The sequence below is a fragment of the Haliaeetus albicilla genome, chromosome 29 (assembly GCF_947461875.1).
Source record: "Haliaeetus albicilla chromosome 29, bHalAlb1.1, whole genome shotgun sequence".
NCBI classification, from domain to species: domain Eukaryota; kingdom Metazoa; phylum Chordata; class Aves; order Accipitriformes; family Accipitridae; genus Haliaeetus; species Haliaeetus albicilla.
The window spans coordinates 6489914-6503156 of NC_091511.1; the positions used below are offsets into that span (position 1 = coordinate 6489914).

The 13243-nt window shown below is 51.9% G+C and overlaps 1 protein-coding gene across 1 annotated transcript; it reads left to right on the forward strand.

The window, feature by feature from the left end:
* The first annotated feature begins 8054 nt into the window (after window positions 1-8054).
* On the forward strand, window positions 8055-9008 carry LOC138682584 (olfactory receptor 14J1-like). The gene has a single exon (XM_069773842.1). The coding sequence runs from the start codon at window positions 8070-8072 to the stop codon at window positions 9006-9008; it is 939 nt and encodes a 312-aa protein (XP_069629943.1). The 5' UTR covers window positions 8055-8069.
* Window positions 9009-13243: the final 4235 nt, after the last annotated feature.

Sequence of the window (13243 nt, forward strand, 5' to 3'; positions counted from 1 at the left end):
TACTGAGGAGGTGCTGGTCTGTTCCGATCCCAGTAAGGAAGGCACTCAGACTCTGTGAGGCATCATGAATTCTCCATGTTAATGGTCAGGTGCCTATGGGGGACTGGCAGTGCCCTGGCATTCACTGGCCAGGCAAAGCAACAGGGTGCCAACAGCCTGAAGGATCTTGGGACAACTTCTTAACAGAGCTGCTAGGCGGACCAACGATGCTGATGCTCACCTGGACCTGACCCTGCCTCTCTTTGGGACAGCTTCCTTAGCAACACCTGCAGCCCGGAGGGTGATTCCCTGGGCCTGCACCAGGCAGCGACCGTGTTTCTCTGCAGCACTTGCCCTTTCCTCCCTGGGTATTGACCATGTCTCTCCATTCCACATTCATGGACCCCAAACTACCAGTTGAGGAAACACATTTTGGTGAGGGGAAGACCTGCCCGAGGCACGCCTGCACTTTGTGAGTCCCAAGAGCTTGTGCAAATCTCGGGGTGGAGCTCATTTGCTACCCACATTTGTATTGCAGATGGTTGGGGAGCACCATTACCAAGCTGGAAGTGAGAGAGTTGCTCCCAGGACAAGATCTGCCTGATGGGGATGGAGCTTACAGCTGCAGTGTCTCCGAGTCATTGCCCCGCATAAGGTGTGTTTGATATATGGCCGTGTTCCTGGAAATAATGCCATTTGGGTGACTTCTTCTCACCATCAAAACTAGGCAGGATGAATCCCATCCCTGGCAAAGAGCATGCATAAACTGAAGGAACTGCCCCTCACCTGCCCAGCGCTGGCCTTGGCATGGGGAGCACCTTCTGGGCCTGAATGGACAAGCACAGCTGTGCCCTGCCTGCAAAGCTCAGGAACTGTTCTCCACTCTTAAAGAAAAAATGAGCACATTTTTCATCAGCTGAAATGCATCAAACACTGCTCCTTCACAGACGATGTTTTCCCATGATGTCAAGGTGGAAATTTCCAGCCCAGGTACTATGCTCAGGAGAAGATATCCTGATCTTCCCCATTACACCCGTGACACTGCTCTGCCTACTATCCTGTGTATTGACTCTCACCACTCTCTCATGGGTTTCCACATGTCCTGCTTGAACTGACCATTTCCAAAGAAATCTTTCCAGCAGCCTGCCTGGATGTCTGCATTTCCCAGTGTCCATCCAGCTTTCCTCCCCTCATTGGTCTCTACCCATTCAAACACCTCTCAGCTACCCAGGTGCTACTCAGAGCTTCAGGTGCTTTAAAGCTTGCCTTGTCTTTCAGTAGTCTGCTTGATGGTCTCTTGAGCCAACTCCTCCATTGTGTTTGTACCTGTTCTCCTGAGTATCTCACTGAAAGTGTTCCACTAAGGTGACACGCAGCGGAAAGTGGACTTCAGTGGAGGAAACGTGGACTTCATACGTTATTTTTTAATGAATTGTTTTTCTTTGCTCCATTTTTTTTTTTTTAATACTGGCAGGTAAGCAACATTCTTCTGTGATTGTGTGCAGCTGGTTCTCCAAATAAAGCCAGTGGGGATCTGTTCAAATGAGCTGAATCACTCAGCTACAGACTTTACTGGGAAAAGCTTGGATTTGACAAATCATGATGCAAGTCCAGGTGACCACAGAGAGAAATGATGGATGGAGGTGGTGGTGAGGGACCGCTGATGACGAATGGGGCACAGGACAATGATCTCCCATACATTGTCTGACAGAAACAATCTTACCACTTCCTACGTGTTCAGACATCATCCGCAGATGCTGTGGATCAATATGAATTGAAGGCTGAGATTATGTGTTCTGTAAGCGGCAAGACAAAGAAAACGAAGAGATGCTGATTTTTTTGTTACTTATCATTTCAATCTTCTCTGCTCGGCTACACTCCTGAAATTTCTCCAATGAGGCCCAAAAGACTTGAAGAGTTAGGGAAAGTGATGCACAGAGACATGGCTTGTTAGGGTGTTTTGCATGTTAAGGAGCCCTCTGGTGCCCAGTTCCTGAACTGCAGATACTGAAAGCAGGAACAAGCCTCTGACAAAGTGGAAGGCAGCAGAAAACCCCAAGTTTCTGAGGGTGTTGGAGGCCTCACTGAGGGCCAACACTGACAAAGCCATGCAGGGAATGACCAGTCAATGTGTCAGTCCCTGGGGGCTAAATAGGCAAAAAACCGTGGAGACACTAGTTGCAGGTGGCAAAGGCAATGAGCTGGTGGCTCTGATCACATGTAAGCCCTTGGTGTTTGTTAATCATCAGGGTGGCCAAGCCCTGACCCCCAGGGCCTGGTAGAAGAGGTCCTTTCCCTCATGCATTGCTCAGGCCTCTACTGAGGGTCAGGGTGAGTGCGGGTGTGTGTACAACTTGGTGGTAGATTTTGTTGCTTTAAACACAAAGCTGTGGTGTTCTGGGGATTTGGCAATGCCTCTGAGTTCCACACAACTCATCCAGCCTCTTTCATTGCCCTGCTGACAGTCCTCAATCACCTGAGATGTCCCAGTCCCAGACTTGTTTGCATCCCCAGATTGGATCCATATCCCACCACTGCACTGCTATTGCTCCGGCTGCTGCTGCCGCCCTAAAATCCCAACTTGAACTATTCCACAGTAGCATGACTGCCACTTGCTCCTTCAGGTCCTCTTCTGGCCTGTAACACACTCTCTGCTACGCACACTCCACTCTCTCGCTGCACTCGCCCGTGTCTCCCAAAAGGTTCTCACTTCCCCTGCAGTAAGGAGACCTCACTCCAGGAGGTTCATGCATGCTCCAGGCTCATGGATGTTGCCTGAATTCCAGGCAAGTGTGGGTAGTGAAGCAGAGGAAGACAGGAAGGTCGGCTCACGGGCCATGAGGAGCAGTGTTCAGCCACCCCCAGCAATGGGCATTCCCCATCTGCCAGGTTGAGGCATGCTCCCCTGATGGAAAATTCTCATGTAACCCCTGGTTTGTGCAGGGTCCTGCAGCCACACTCCCAGGGCACACCTACTCCTCCTCCACCTACAGACATCAACTGCTTTCCATTGCTGGGCTCAGGCATGGTTGTAAGGATTTGCTAAAGCCCTGAACCACCTCCTTGATTGTTGATAACTTCACCCTCTCTCACATCACTACACACCTCCAGTCACTGCCTAATCACTAACTGACAAGTTAGGAAGCTCTCAAGGCATTCCTCAGGTAATTACCATGTTTCTCCATTCAAGATTCATGCATTCGAGAAGCACCAGTTGAGGAAACACATCAAGATGTGTGAGGGGAGGATATCCCTGAGTCACCTCTGTACTCTTGGAGGTGTGAGTGCTTTTGCAAGGCTCCAGGAGTTCATCTGGTGCCATGCATTTGGTGTTCCCTTCTTGAAACACAAAGCCTTGAGCTGATCCAGACTCCTTCAGAGTGTCCTATTGTACCACAGCACTTTTTGATGTTGATACATTTATTCATTTCATTCCTGTCATTCAGTCTTACTTGACAAGGTAGCTCTTAATTAATAGTGTGTAACCTCTGGAATGAAGTTTTTAGAGCATTGTTTTTTTCTCTCATTCCTGACTGTTACCATTTAATGGCAAGAGCTCTCTCCTGAGGGGAATGTTTCTTTGCATGGGTACTTGGAGAGATCATTCTTGTGCTTGGAGGAGGCTGTCCTGTCAGGCCTGTCAGATTTGCTCATGCTCCTTCACCCTTCAGAGCTGCTTCCCATGGCACCACCTGGATCAGTCTCCCAAGTAAGTCAAAGACTTCTCCTCTGGAGTCCAGAGTCTGTGCTCTGCTGCTGGGCTCCCTCACTGCCCTTTGGTGTCTGAGACCCCACAGTTTCATGGTCATGACGCCAAGGCTGACGCTGGTGATCACATCCTGACCAGCATTTCCTTGTTGGCCAAGGTCCAGGTGAGCATCAGCCTTGTTGGCCCACCTAGCAGCTCTGTGAAGAAGGTGTCCCAAGATCCTTCAGGCTGTTGGCACCCTGTTGCTTTGCCTGGCCAGTGAATGCCAGGGCACTGCCAGTCCCCCATAGGCACCTGATCATTAACCTGGGGAATTCCTCGGGTGACAAAAGACCTTTTCTGTTTCCTCTCCCATCATCAGGTAGTTTGTAACTGCCAGCACAATGTCACTCTTACTGACTCCTCTGATCCTCAGTGACAAAAGCTAACCTAACCTGATGCCCGTCACATGGAGGACCCCCATAAATCCAAGCTTCCCCTTCATACAGGGGGCATCCACCCTCCTCATTCTTCTACATCCATGCTACACTTCCTGGGGTTCCACCCATCTAAAGGGACATAAAATTATCTGTACAATTCTCTCCTTAGAGTGCTAGACCTAAGGAAGAGCATTTTAAATGATGCCTCACAGAGTCTGAGTGCCTTCCTTACTGGGATCACAACAGATCAACACTTCCTGGTGAAAGACAATCTCTCAGTACCCTTTATTGCAGCCCCTCTGGTCCCACGGACTGGTAAGGGTGTGGTTTGCTAGGTAAGCCCTGGCGTGATCCTCATCCACCACTGGTTGTTCCCCTTTCCCTTCCAGTGTCCTGCCTCAAAGCACAAAGGCCTTGGAGACCTTGCTGGTGGTAACCGAGGCAAAGACAACATAGGCAATCTCAGATCTCTCTACAGCTATTATCAATTAATTTAATAGTGGTCCTGGAGTACCTCTCTTTTTTCTTTAACTGTTCCTGAAGTAGAAACACCTCATCTTGGTGACCTTGCATTGCCTTTTGAGTTTCAGCTGAGTTTTGGTATGAAGCATAGCTGTGCTTGGAGGATGCTGTCTTTGAAGGCAAGATGTACCCAGGAACACTGTTCAAATGCTTGGGCTGTTCCTTGGCTGGATCGTCAAGGGAGTGAGAAAGGACCCCGGTGTGATGTGCTTTGTGATGACACAATGCCTGCAGCTAATGGGTAGAAGAAGGGACAGAATTTGCCTCTCTGATGGCACCTGATGACTGGTGCCTCTGACTGATGGCAACCGTCAATGGCACAAAGGCACCAAATCATACCGTCTGAGATGCCATCTGGGGTGTCTGTCACACACCCTCCCTGAAGGAGAATTGCTTTTTCGTATAGGCCCTGTGATTCCCAGGCCAGCCCTGGCATCTCCTGTAGCTCTGTGGGCCTGGCTGAACCTGGAATTGAGTAGCTGCTCTGAATTCTGTAACCCACTGTGGGGCTGAACATGAGACAACTGCCAATATTGTCAGCCATGATCTAGTCAATCCAACAGTTGGAGAAGAGGAAGAGAAAGACTGAGCTCTCCCTATGGCACGTGACTCCATTCCATCTGAGGAATACCTCTGTATAGCTCCATATGCCACGCTAAACATCTTAAGGAGGGGCAGGTTCCATTGCCCTTAGCTTGGGCACCAGCTGACATTTCACTTGGCCAAAGGAAATTCCCAGGAGCTGCTAAGAGGTGCTCAGATGTTGTCCTGTCTCTATATCTGCCTGCACATATCTTGGATCTGTCTCTATTACATGCACACCTCTTTGACCACCTCTGGCACCTCCAATGTCACCAGACATTTGCATCTGAACACCTCACTCATGGCCTCCATCACCATTGATTAGCATGGGAGCTGAGACAAGGAGATCACATGCAGGTGTCTATTTCATGCAGACCTGCACTGAGGCAAGAGGGATCCCACCTCCTGTGGGATTGTGGTGGGCATGGGAGGGAGCTGAGTCCCCTTCCAGCCCCAGGACTACAGACCCAGCATGAGGTGCCTCCATGGACTCAGCTGGCTCCCTTTCCCTCAGCAGGGCTAAAGGAGATCCCTGCCTGTCAGTGTCTGTGTGTCCTGCCCAATGATGGCACAAGAAAGAGGCTGCCCAGGGAAGGGGTTGAGTCACCCTCCTTGGAGGTATTTCAAAGACACAGTGTTTAGGGACATGGTATACTGGTGGACTTGCTAGTGTTAGGTTCATTGTTGGATTTGGTGATCTTAAGGGTCTTTTCCAACCTCAATGATTCTCTGATTCTCAGACAAGTGGATTCTTGGACCTAAGTCTGTCTCTCAGCAGAGCAATGACCCTGCTGGAAAGCAGTGTCTCTCTGCAGGTGCGGGAGGGAACATCCGTGATTGCTTCAGCCTGTTTCCCAGCAGGTTCCCCTGGAGGCCCAGGGACAGCTGGAGGGAGCCCAGAGGGGGCAGAGCAAGTGCTGCCTTGGGCTGGTCCTCTGCTGCTGAGCTGGGCTGGGCTCCTGGGACAGAGGGAGCTCATGGCAAGCGGGCAGCGCTGCAGAGAGACAGCTCTGCCCAGGAGCAGGGCTGGGGGCACTGCCTGCAGGCATCGAGAGGAGACCTGCAAGGCAGAGAGAGCTTAAAGGCAGTGTGGAGTGGGAGGATGCTGAGAGCTCACTGCGGGAGAAATCTTCCCAGCCCTCTGCATGGTAAGTCTGTGGGTGCAGGGCAATAGAGCTTCAGTTCCTGCAGGGATCTCCGAACACTGGCACATCTGACAGTGTATGGGATCTGGCAGGGGGACTGGCTTCATTTCTCTGGTGTAGAGGAGAAGGGTGTGCTGCAGAGCAGGGCTTCCCTGCTGCCCTGTCAGAGGGACAGGGCATGAGGGCTGCCTTCTCCTGGCACCAGCTGCAGGGCTGTGAAGCCGGGTGTGCATGCAGGGGTGCCCAGGGCTGTCCTTCAGAGCAGGGTCCTGGTGTTTCAGGGGCTGAGTGATGGAGCAGGGACTTTGCTGCCTGCCAGGGTCAGCACTCAGCCTGTGCAGGGAACTCCCCATGACAGTGTGGGGAGAAGGAGTGCATGAAAGAAATGACCCTTGGAAGGGCAGAGCAGGGTGCTTCTGCTGTCGAGAGGCTGCTGCATGGGTCAGGTTTGCTCAGAGCTCCAGCTTAGCCCTGGGCATTTCCGAGGGGACTTTCAAGAAGAATGTCAAGGCTGCATTCTCCTGAAAAGTAAGGAGTCTTTGCTTTGAATTTTTATCCTCCTGGTGGGTGGGTGGGCAGTGTGAGACTAAAATTTATTTGTCCCCTCTGGAGAAGGCACCGAGACCCCAGTTGTCCTTAGCACTTGTCTGAGGTGCTCCTTAGCCCCTGCACACACAGAGATGTCCCTGGGCAGTGCCCGGCTGCCAGGAGGGGTCTGCAGGGCAGAGCTGAGCACACAGCGGGTGGGAATGGGTCTGTGAGCAGGGAGAGGGAGGAGACAAGGGGATGGAGAAGCATCTGCTGACAGGGACAGCTCCAGGCAGCAGAGACAGGGGCAGGGAGTGAGAGGAGGGAGCTGCTTCCAGAAATGCCATGGGAGGGGGGATTCAGGCACCTCCCTGTCATCACTAGAGAAAACCTGTAGTCTTTTCTCCCACCCAGCAGAGCCTCTGCCTTTACGGCCATGGGACTAAGTCACCTTCTCAGTGGCTTCAGCTCTGAAGAGAAGATATTATCAAACACCCTACCATCTGTCCCTCTCCTGCCTCCATATACAGCAGCTCTGTAACATCTGCCCAAGTTCCTCCTCCTGTCTCTACTCCTCTTGTTTTTATCACTGGTCTGGGATGGGAGGTAGGATTCAGATGCACCTCACAGACCGAGCCTGCGGGTCTTGCCATGTAGAATTCTCCATGGGAGTTAAGTGTCCAAATCCCCGCCTAATCCCCAGGCTCCCAATGATAGAAATGAGAAACCTCTCCCGTTAGGACAACCCAAATTTAGGAGATTCGCTTCTTTCCCTACCAAATGCACTCCTTAAGAGTGGTGGGTAAACTAGAACAAAATACACCAAAAAAAAATCCCTTGGATTTTGTTTGCTTTTCGTTGAATTGGAAGCGACAATGTTGAAAAGCTCTGTGATATAATGAGTGGATTTAATCTGATATCACCCCGTGTCCCTATTTACCTCTTGCTGTAGGGCAGGACTGACTCCCCCAGAGCCCACAGCACAGCCTGCTGCTCCCAGTGGCACCCTCAGCCAGCACCAAGCATATATCTCATGATACAACCTGCCAAGGGTCTTTCCGAAATAGGAAAGGCAATTTCAGTGGGGTTTCTATGAGAAATGCGTTAGGTTTAGCTCAAAGAATTTTCTTCTAACTTGTCACCGTCTCTCCCACTTGGACAGTGCCCCATGCCCAGAAGAAGCTAATGTCCAACAGCAGCTCCATCACTGAGTTCCTCCTCCTGCCATTTGCAGACACGCGACAGCTGCAGCTCTTGCACTTCTGGCTCTTCCTGGGCATCTACCTGGCTGCCCTCCTGGGCAACAGCCTCATCATCACCGCCGTAGCCTGCGCCCACCACCTCCACACCCCCATGTACTTCTTCCTCCTCAACCTCTCCCTCCTTGACCTGGGCTCCATCTCCACCACTGTCCCCAAATCCATGGCCAATTCCCTGTGGGACAGCAGGGCCATCTCCTACTGGGGATGTGCTTCACGGGTCTTTTTTTTTGCCTTCTTGGCAGTAGCAGAGTATTGTGTCCTCACCATCATGGCCTACGACCGCTACATTGCCATCTGCCAACCCCTGCACTACGGGACCCTCCTGGGCAGCAGAGCTTGTGTCCACATGGCAGCAGCTGCCTGGGCCAGTGGATTTCTCTATGCTCTGCTGCACACGGCCAATACATTTTCCCTACCACTCTGCCAAGGCAATGTTGTGGGCCAGTTCTTCTGTGAAATCCCCCAGATCCTCAAGCTCTCCTGCTCACGCTCCTACCTCAGGGAAGTTGGCCTTCTTGGGCTTAGTGCCTGTTTAGCATTTGGTTGTTTTGTTTTCATTGTTTTCTCCTATGTGCAGATCTTCAGGGCCGTGCTGAGGATCCCCTCTGAGCAGGGACGCCACAAAGCCTTTTCCACGTGCCTCCCTCACCTGGCTGTGGTCTGCCTGTTTATCAGCACTGGCACGTTTGCCTACCTGAAGTCCCCCTCCATCTCCTCCCCATCCCTCAGTCTGGTGGTGGCAGTTCTGTACTCGGTGGTGCCTCCAGCAGTGAACCCCCTCCTCTACAGCATGAGGAACCAGGAGCTCAAGGATGCCCTGAGGAAAATGATGAGCGGGTGCTTTTCAGAAGCAATTAACTGATTATTTTCTTTTGCAGAGCATTCATAATGTATTTCTTTACAGGCCCAGCCTGCCTCTCAGGTTCGTGGTGCTGGTGGGGCAGGGGCTCTTTGTTTTTCTTGTGATAATATTGTGCACAATGAAATTTTATTATTCATCCTACCTCTAATTCACTGTCTACCTGTACAATATGACCCCGAGGCTGTATAAATGAGACACAGTCCTCTCTGTGTATTTCAACAAAATAAAGGACCCTGCAGCGACTTATTTTCCTGAGATTCTTCCTCTGAGAACTTGGTGAAGCTGCAGGGCAGTGCCTGTGTGCAGAGGGGAAGGGGAAAAGAGTCTCAGCACAGCAGCACTGCCAGGGAATACCAGCAACTGATCTTCCCAGAGCTGCTCTCTTTCCACTCCCACACTCTCCTGCTGAGCCCTTCGGTTGGTGTAAGGCCTGAGTGCTCTGGCAGCTCGGTCAGAGTCCTGATGTGTGACAGGACTCTCGAGGGAGAATCTTGATTCTAAGGAATTGCTGTATTTATACTGGCTTTATCACTCTGTCTCCTGCCCCACTGGCACCAGGGTTCCCTCGGCTGCCGTCCTTGTGCTGACAACACATTTAGAGAAGCCCTTCTGGGTGCCCTCCCTATGCATGGCCATTTCCAGCCACCGCTGAACTTTGGCTTTGCTGGCTCCTTCCCTGCACACACAGGCCAGGTGTCTGTCTGCCTCCCGGGCAGGCTGTTCCCCCTCCAGCCTCCCTGCACTTCCTTCTGGTGTTGGACCTCCTAAGTCAGGGGGGTCCCTGTTCATCCATGCTGACCTCTTGCCAGGCCCTGCTTGACTCCCTGTGCATCAGGCAGGCATCTTTGTGGGTTAGAGAACCTTGTCCCTGAAGATCCAGGAGGGACTCACAGCCCCTTTGTCCTCCAGAACAGTCCAAGCAGATCCTCAGCTACCAGAAAGCAGCTCTCCTGCAGTCCCGCACTGCCATTCTGCTAGTTGTCCTACTTCTCCACCATCTCATGGTGGTAGCAGCCATGGCTGCCCTCCTCCTTCCCATCCCCAGACAGATCCACCCTGTCTGTCAGGAAGAGACCAGCCCTAGACATCTCATTGAGTGTCTCTGTCAAAACGCTGTCTTTTTCAACCCTGCAGGAATCCCCTGGGTTCCTTGTGTCCAGCCCTGCTGCCCTCCCAGCAGACTGTGGGGTGCTCAACTTGCCATGTCATCGAGGACCTGTGACCATGAGGCTTCCTCCAAGGCAAGGCCTCCCCTTTGCACAGAGCTCCCCTCCGCCTCCTCACCCTCCACCTGCCTTCCTGAGGAGCCCTTGGCACCCATGGCTGCCCTCCCACCACTCCAGCTGTCCCACCAGGGCTCTGCCATCCCCGTGGGGTGGGGGAGCACGTTTCTGCCTGCCCAGAAGAAAGGACAGTGCTGGGGAGGGGAGAGGGGAGGCAGGTAAAGGGGCAGGGTTGTGGGAGGCTGGGTGGGAGGTGACTCCTGTTTCCAGAAGAGGATGATGCAAGGAGAGGCATGGTAGGTGGGAGGTGGATTTTGAGGTCACTTCTTTGGAAAGAACCCAATTGGCCAGGTGCTGAGGCAGGCCCAGTGCTGTCACCTGGAGTGTCAGAAAACCCACCCAGCAGCGCTGAGATCTTGGGAGAGGGGAGATGTAGAGGATGGTGAAGATGGCATGGCTGGGAGGTGGGGTGTGAGCCCATTTCTGTTGCTGCTTGACTTGCAGCATCATAAACGCCAACGTGGCACAGATGGCAGTTCAGCCATTGGAGAAGAGTAGAGTTATGCAAAGCCAACATGGTTGGGAACCTATGGGACATGGCAGGAGAAATTGTGGGACGTGACAGAGAAGAGCGTGAGAAGGGACCAGCAGTATGGGCAGCACCCTGTGTCCCGGCTGGGTCTCACAGGTGGCTGCAGATGTGAGAAGTGGCCAGACGGCACAGAGAGGAGCACCAGGGACCTTCTGGGCAGTCTTGTCTTGCAAGGCCATCAGTGCCTGGGGAAGCCATCAGGGATGCCCTTGAAGTCCCAGAGGACCAAGGCGATGGTGTCCAAACTATCAAATTTGGGTACAAATGGAGAAAACCTGAGACCATTGGGGGGAAAGTAATTGGTGATGGTTATGAATTGTGGAGCAGACTGTGGCAGAGAAAGGCTAGGGTCACGGCGTATCGTGGAAGAAGCAGCCTGTGGAAGTTTGGGAAGGAGAGGGCTGCAAGGGGCCAGGTGCCTGTGGGGAGGTGGCTGGTCAGTGCTGGTCTGGCCAAAGCCTGTGCCTGATCACCGCGGTCTGTCCTGCTTATTCTAGTGGTTTCAGTTGTGGTAGAGTTAACTAACTTCATAGCAAATTGTATGGGGCTATGTTTTAGATTTGTGATGGAAACAGTGTTGCTAACACACCAATGTTTTAGCCACTGCTGAGCAGTGCTTGCACAGCGCCAAGGCATTTTCTGCTTCTCACGCTGCCCTGCCAGCGAGTAGGCTGGGGGTGCAGAAGATGTGGGGAGGGGACACAGCTGGGACAGCTGACCCCAACCGACCAAAGGGATCTTCTGTACCATAGGATGTTATGCTCAGCTATAAAAGCTGGGGGAAGAAGGAGGAAAGGGGAAGGGTTCAGAGTGATGGTGTTTGTCTTCCCAGGTAACCATTATGCATGATGGAGCCCTGCTTTCCTGGAGATGACTGAACACCTGCCTGTTGATGGGAAGCAGTGAATGAATTCCTTATTTTGCTTTGCTTGAGTGCACAGCTTTTGCTTTACTTATTAAACTGTTTTGATCTCAGCCAATGAGTTTTCTCACTTTACCTTTCCCGTCATCTCTCCTATCCTGCTGTGGAGGAATGAGCAAGCTGCAGCTGTGTTCTGCTTCACTGACTACTGGGGTTAAACTACAACATTTATTAAATTCTGCTCCTGTCTTTTTTCTGTGTGAGTAGGCTCACTGCTGCGTGTGTGTTTGGGCGTGAATGTGTGTACATGCTTTGCTGGTCAATTGTAATATACAGACCACTTATGGAACCTTCGCACCCGCTCAGCCTGAGAGGGGGAACGGGATGGGGCCCATTGTGTTGCTCATGGTTGTGTAAGTGCTGCTGTCAAGGTGCTGCTGCCCCTTGGTGTTGGTCTGTGTTGGGTTGGCTGTGTCCATCTTTGTTTCCTTGCAGATACCTGGATTTAGTGCTTTCCTTTTGGTTGACTCCGCCTTGGGCCATCTCTCACTTTGTGGGGCTCCAGTCAGTGCCCACCCCAGGCACACACGGTCCACGCATATCTCCCGGGCTCTGCAGGCAACTCCAGATTCCTCTCCCGGAGGATGTACTCTGCCCTGGCACGTGTTGGGACAGCGCAGTATGACAGTCTCTCAGTGAGCATTCACCATCTCCACTGTCAATAGACAACAAGGGACGTGTCCTAAATCCAACCCTTGTTCTCTAACAGCTACCAATGTGAAAATGAGCTTTTTACTCAGGCCCTTTTGGAGTGAAGTTCCTGGGCATGTTGTTGACATCAGCTGTGGAAGAGCATCCAAACCTTGAGGAACCGCATGTGGGAGATGGCATTTTTCTATAGAGATGCTATGATAGAATCAGCTCTGAAACAGTGTTAGGAACACATTTACACAGGTGTGAGGGGAGAGAGAGAGATGGGTTCCTTTCTTAGGAGAGTGAGCTGAATACAAGCAATTATGTAGGAACAATTTAACCATAAGTAAGAATACAGGCAATGCTAACAAAAAAATGCATAATAAAGTACAGGCCTGCATTGCGATACACTAGAGGTCACTTGTGGAGAGTGATGGAAAGTTTATCAAGATTGACCAACATGCATGAAATCCCTTTCCTGAGAGACTCCTTGAGCTCCTGGTTCCTGACTCTACAGAGGAGGGGGTTCACTGCTGGATGCACCACCAAGTACAGAACTGCCACCACCAGATCGAAGGATGGGGAGGAGATGGAAGGCAGGGCTACAGGCAGGCAGCCGTGCCAGTGCTGATAACCAGGGAGACCTCGGCTAGGTGAGGGAGGCACGTAGAAAAGGTTCTGTTGGCTTCCTATTGCCATCTGCGATCCCCTGCAGCATGTCTCTGGTCTCAAGCACAGCTTTTGCAGACATTGGGTCTTGGGCATTTGGTACTGGGTTTGCCTGTGACAAGTCTGAGCTTTTACTTAGTGAGTGCCACAGTGGAGGTGCTGCAGTCCAAATGTGGTCCCATGCCCTCATTCTGGG

Excerpts from the sequence above, each read along its gene's own strand:
- LOC138682584 (XM_069773842.1), top strand. The coding sequence starts at position 8,070 with ATGTCCAACAGCAGCTCCATCACTGAGTTCCTCCTCCTGCCATTTGCA.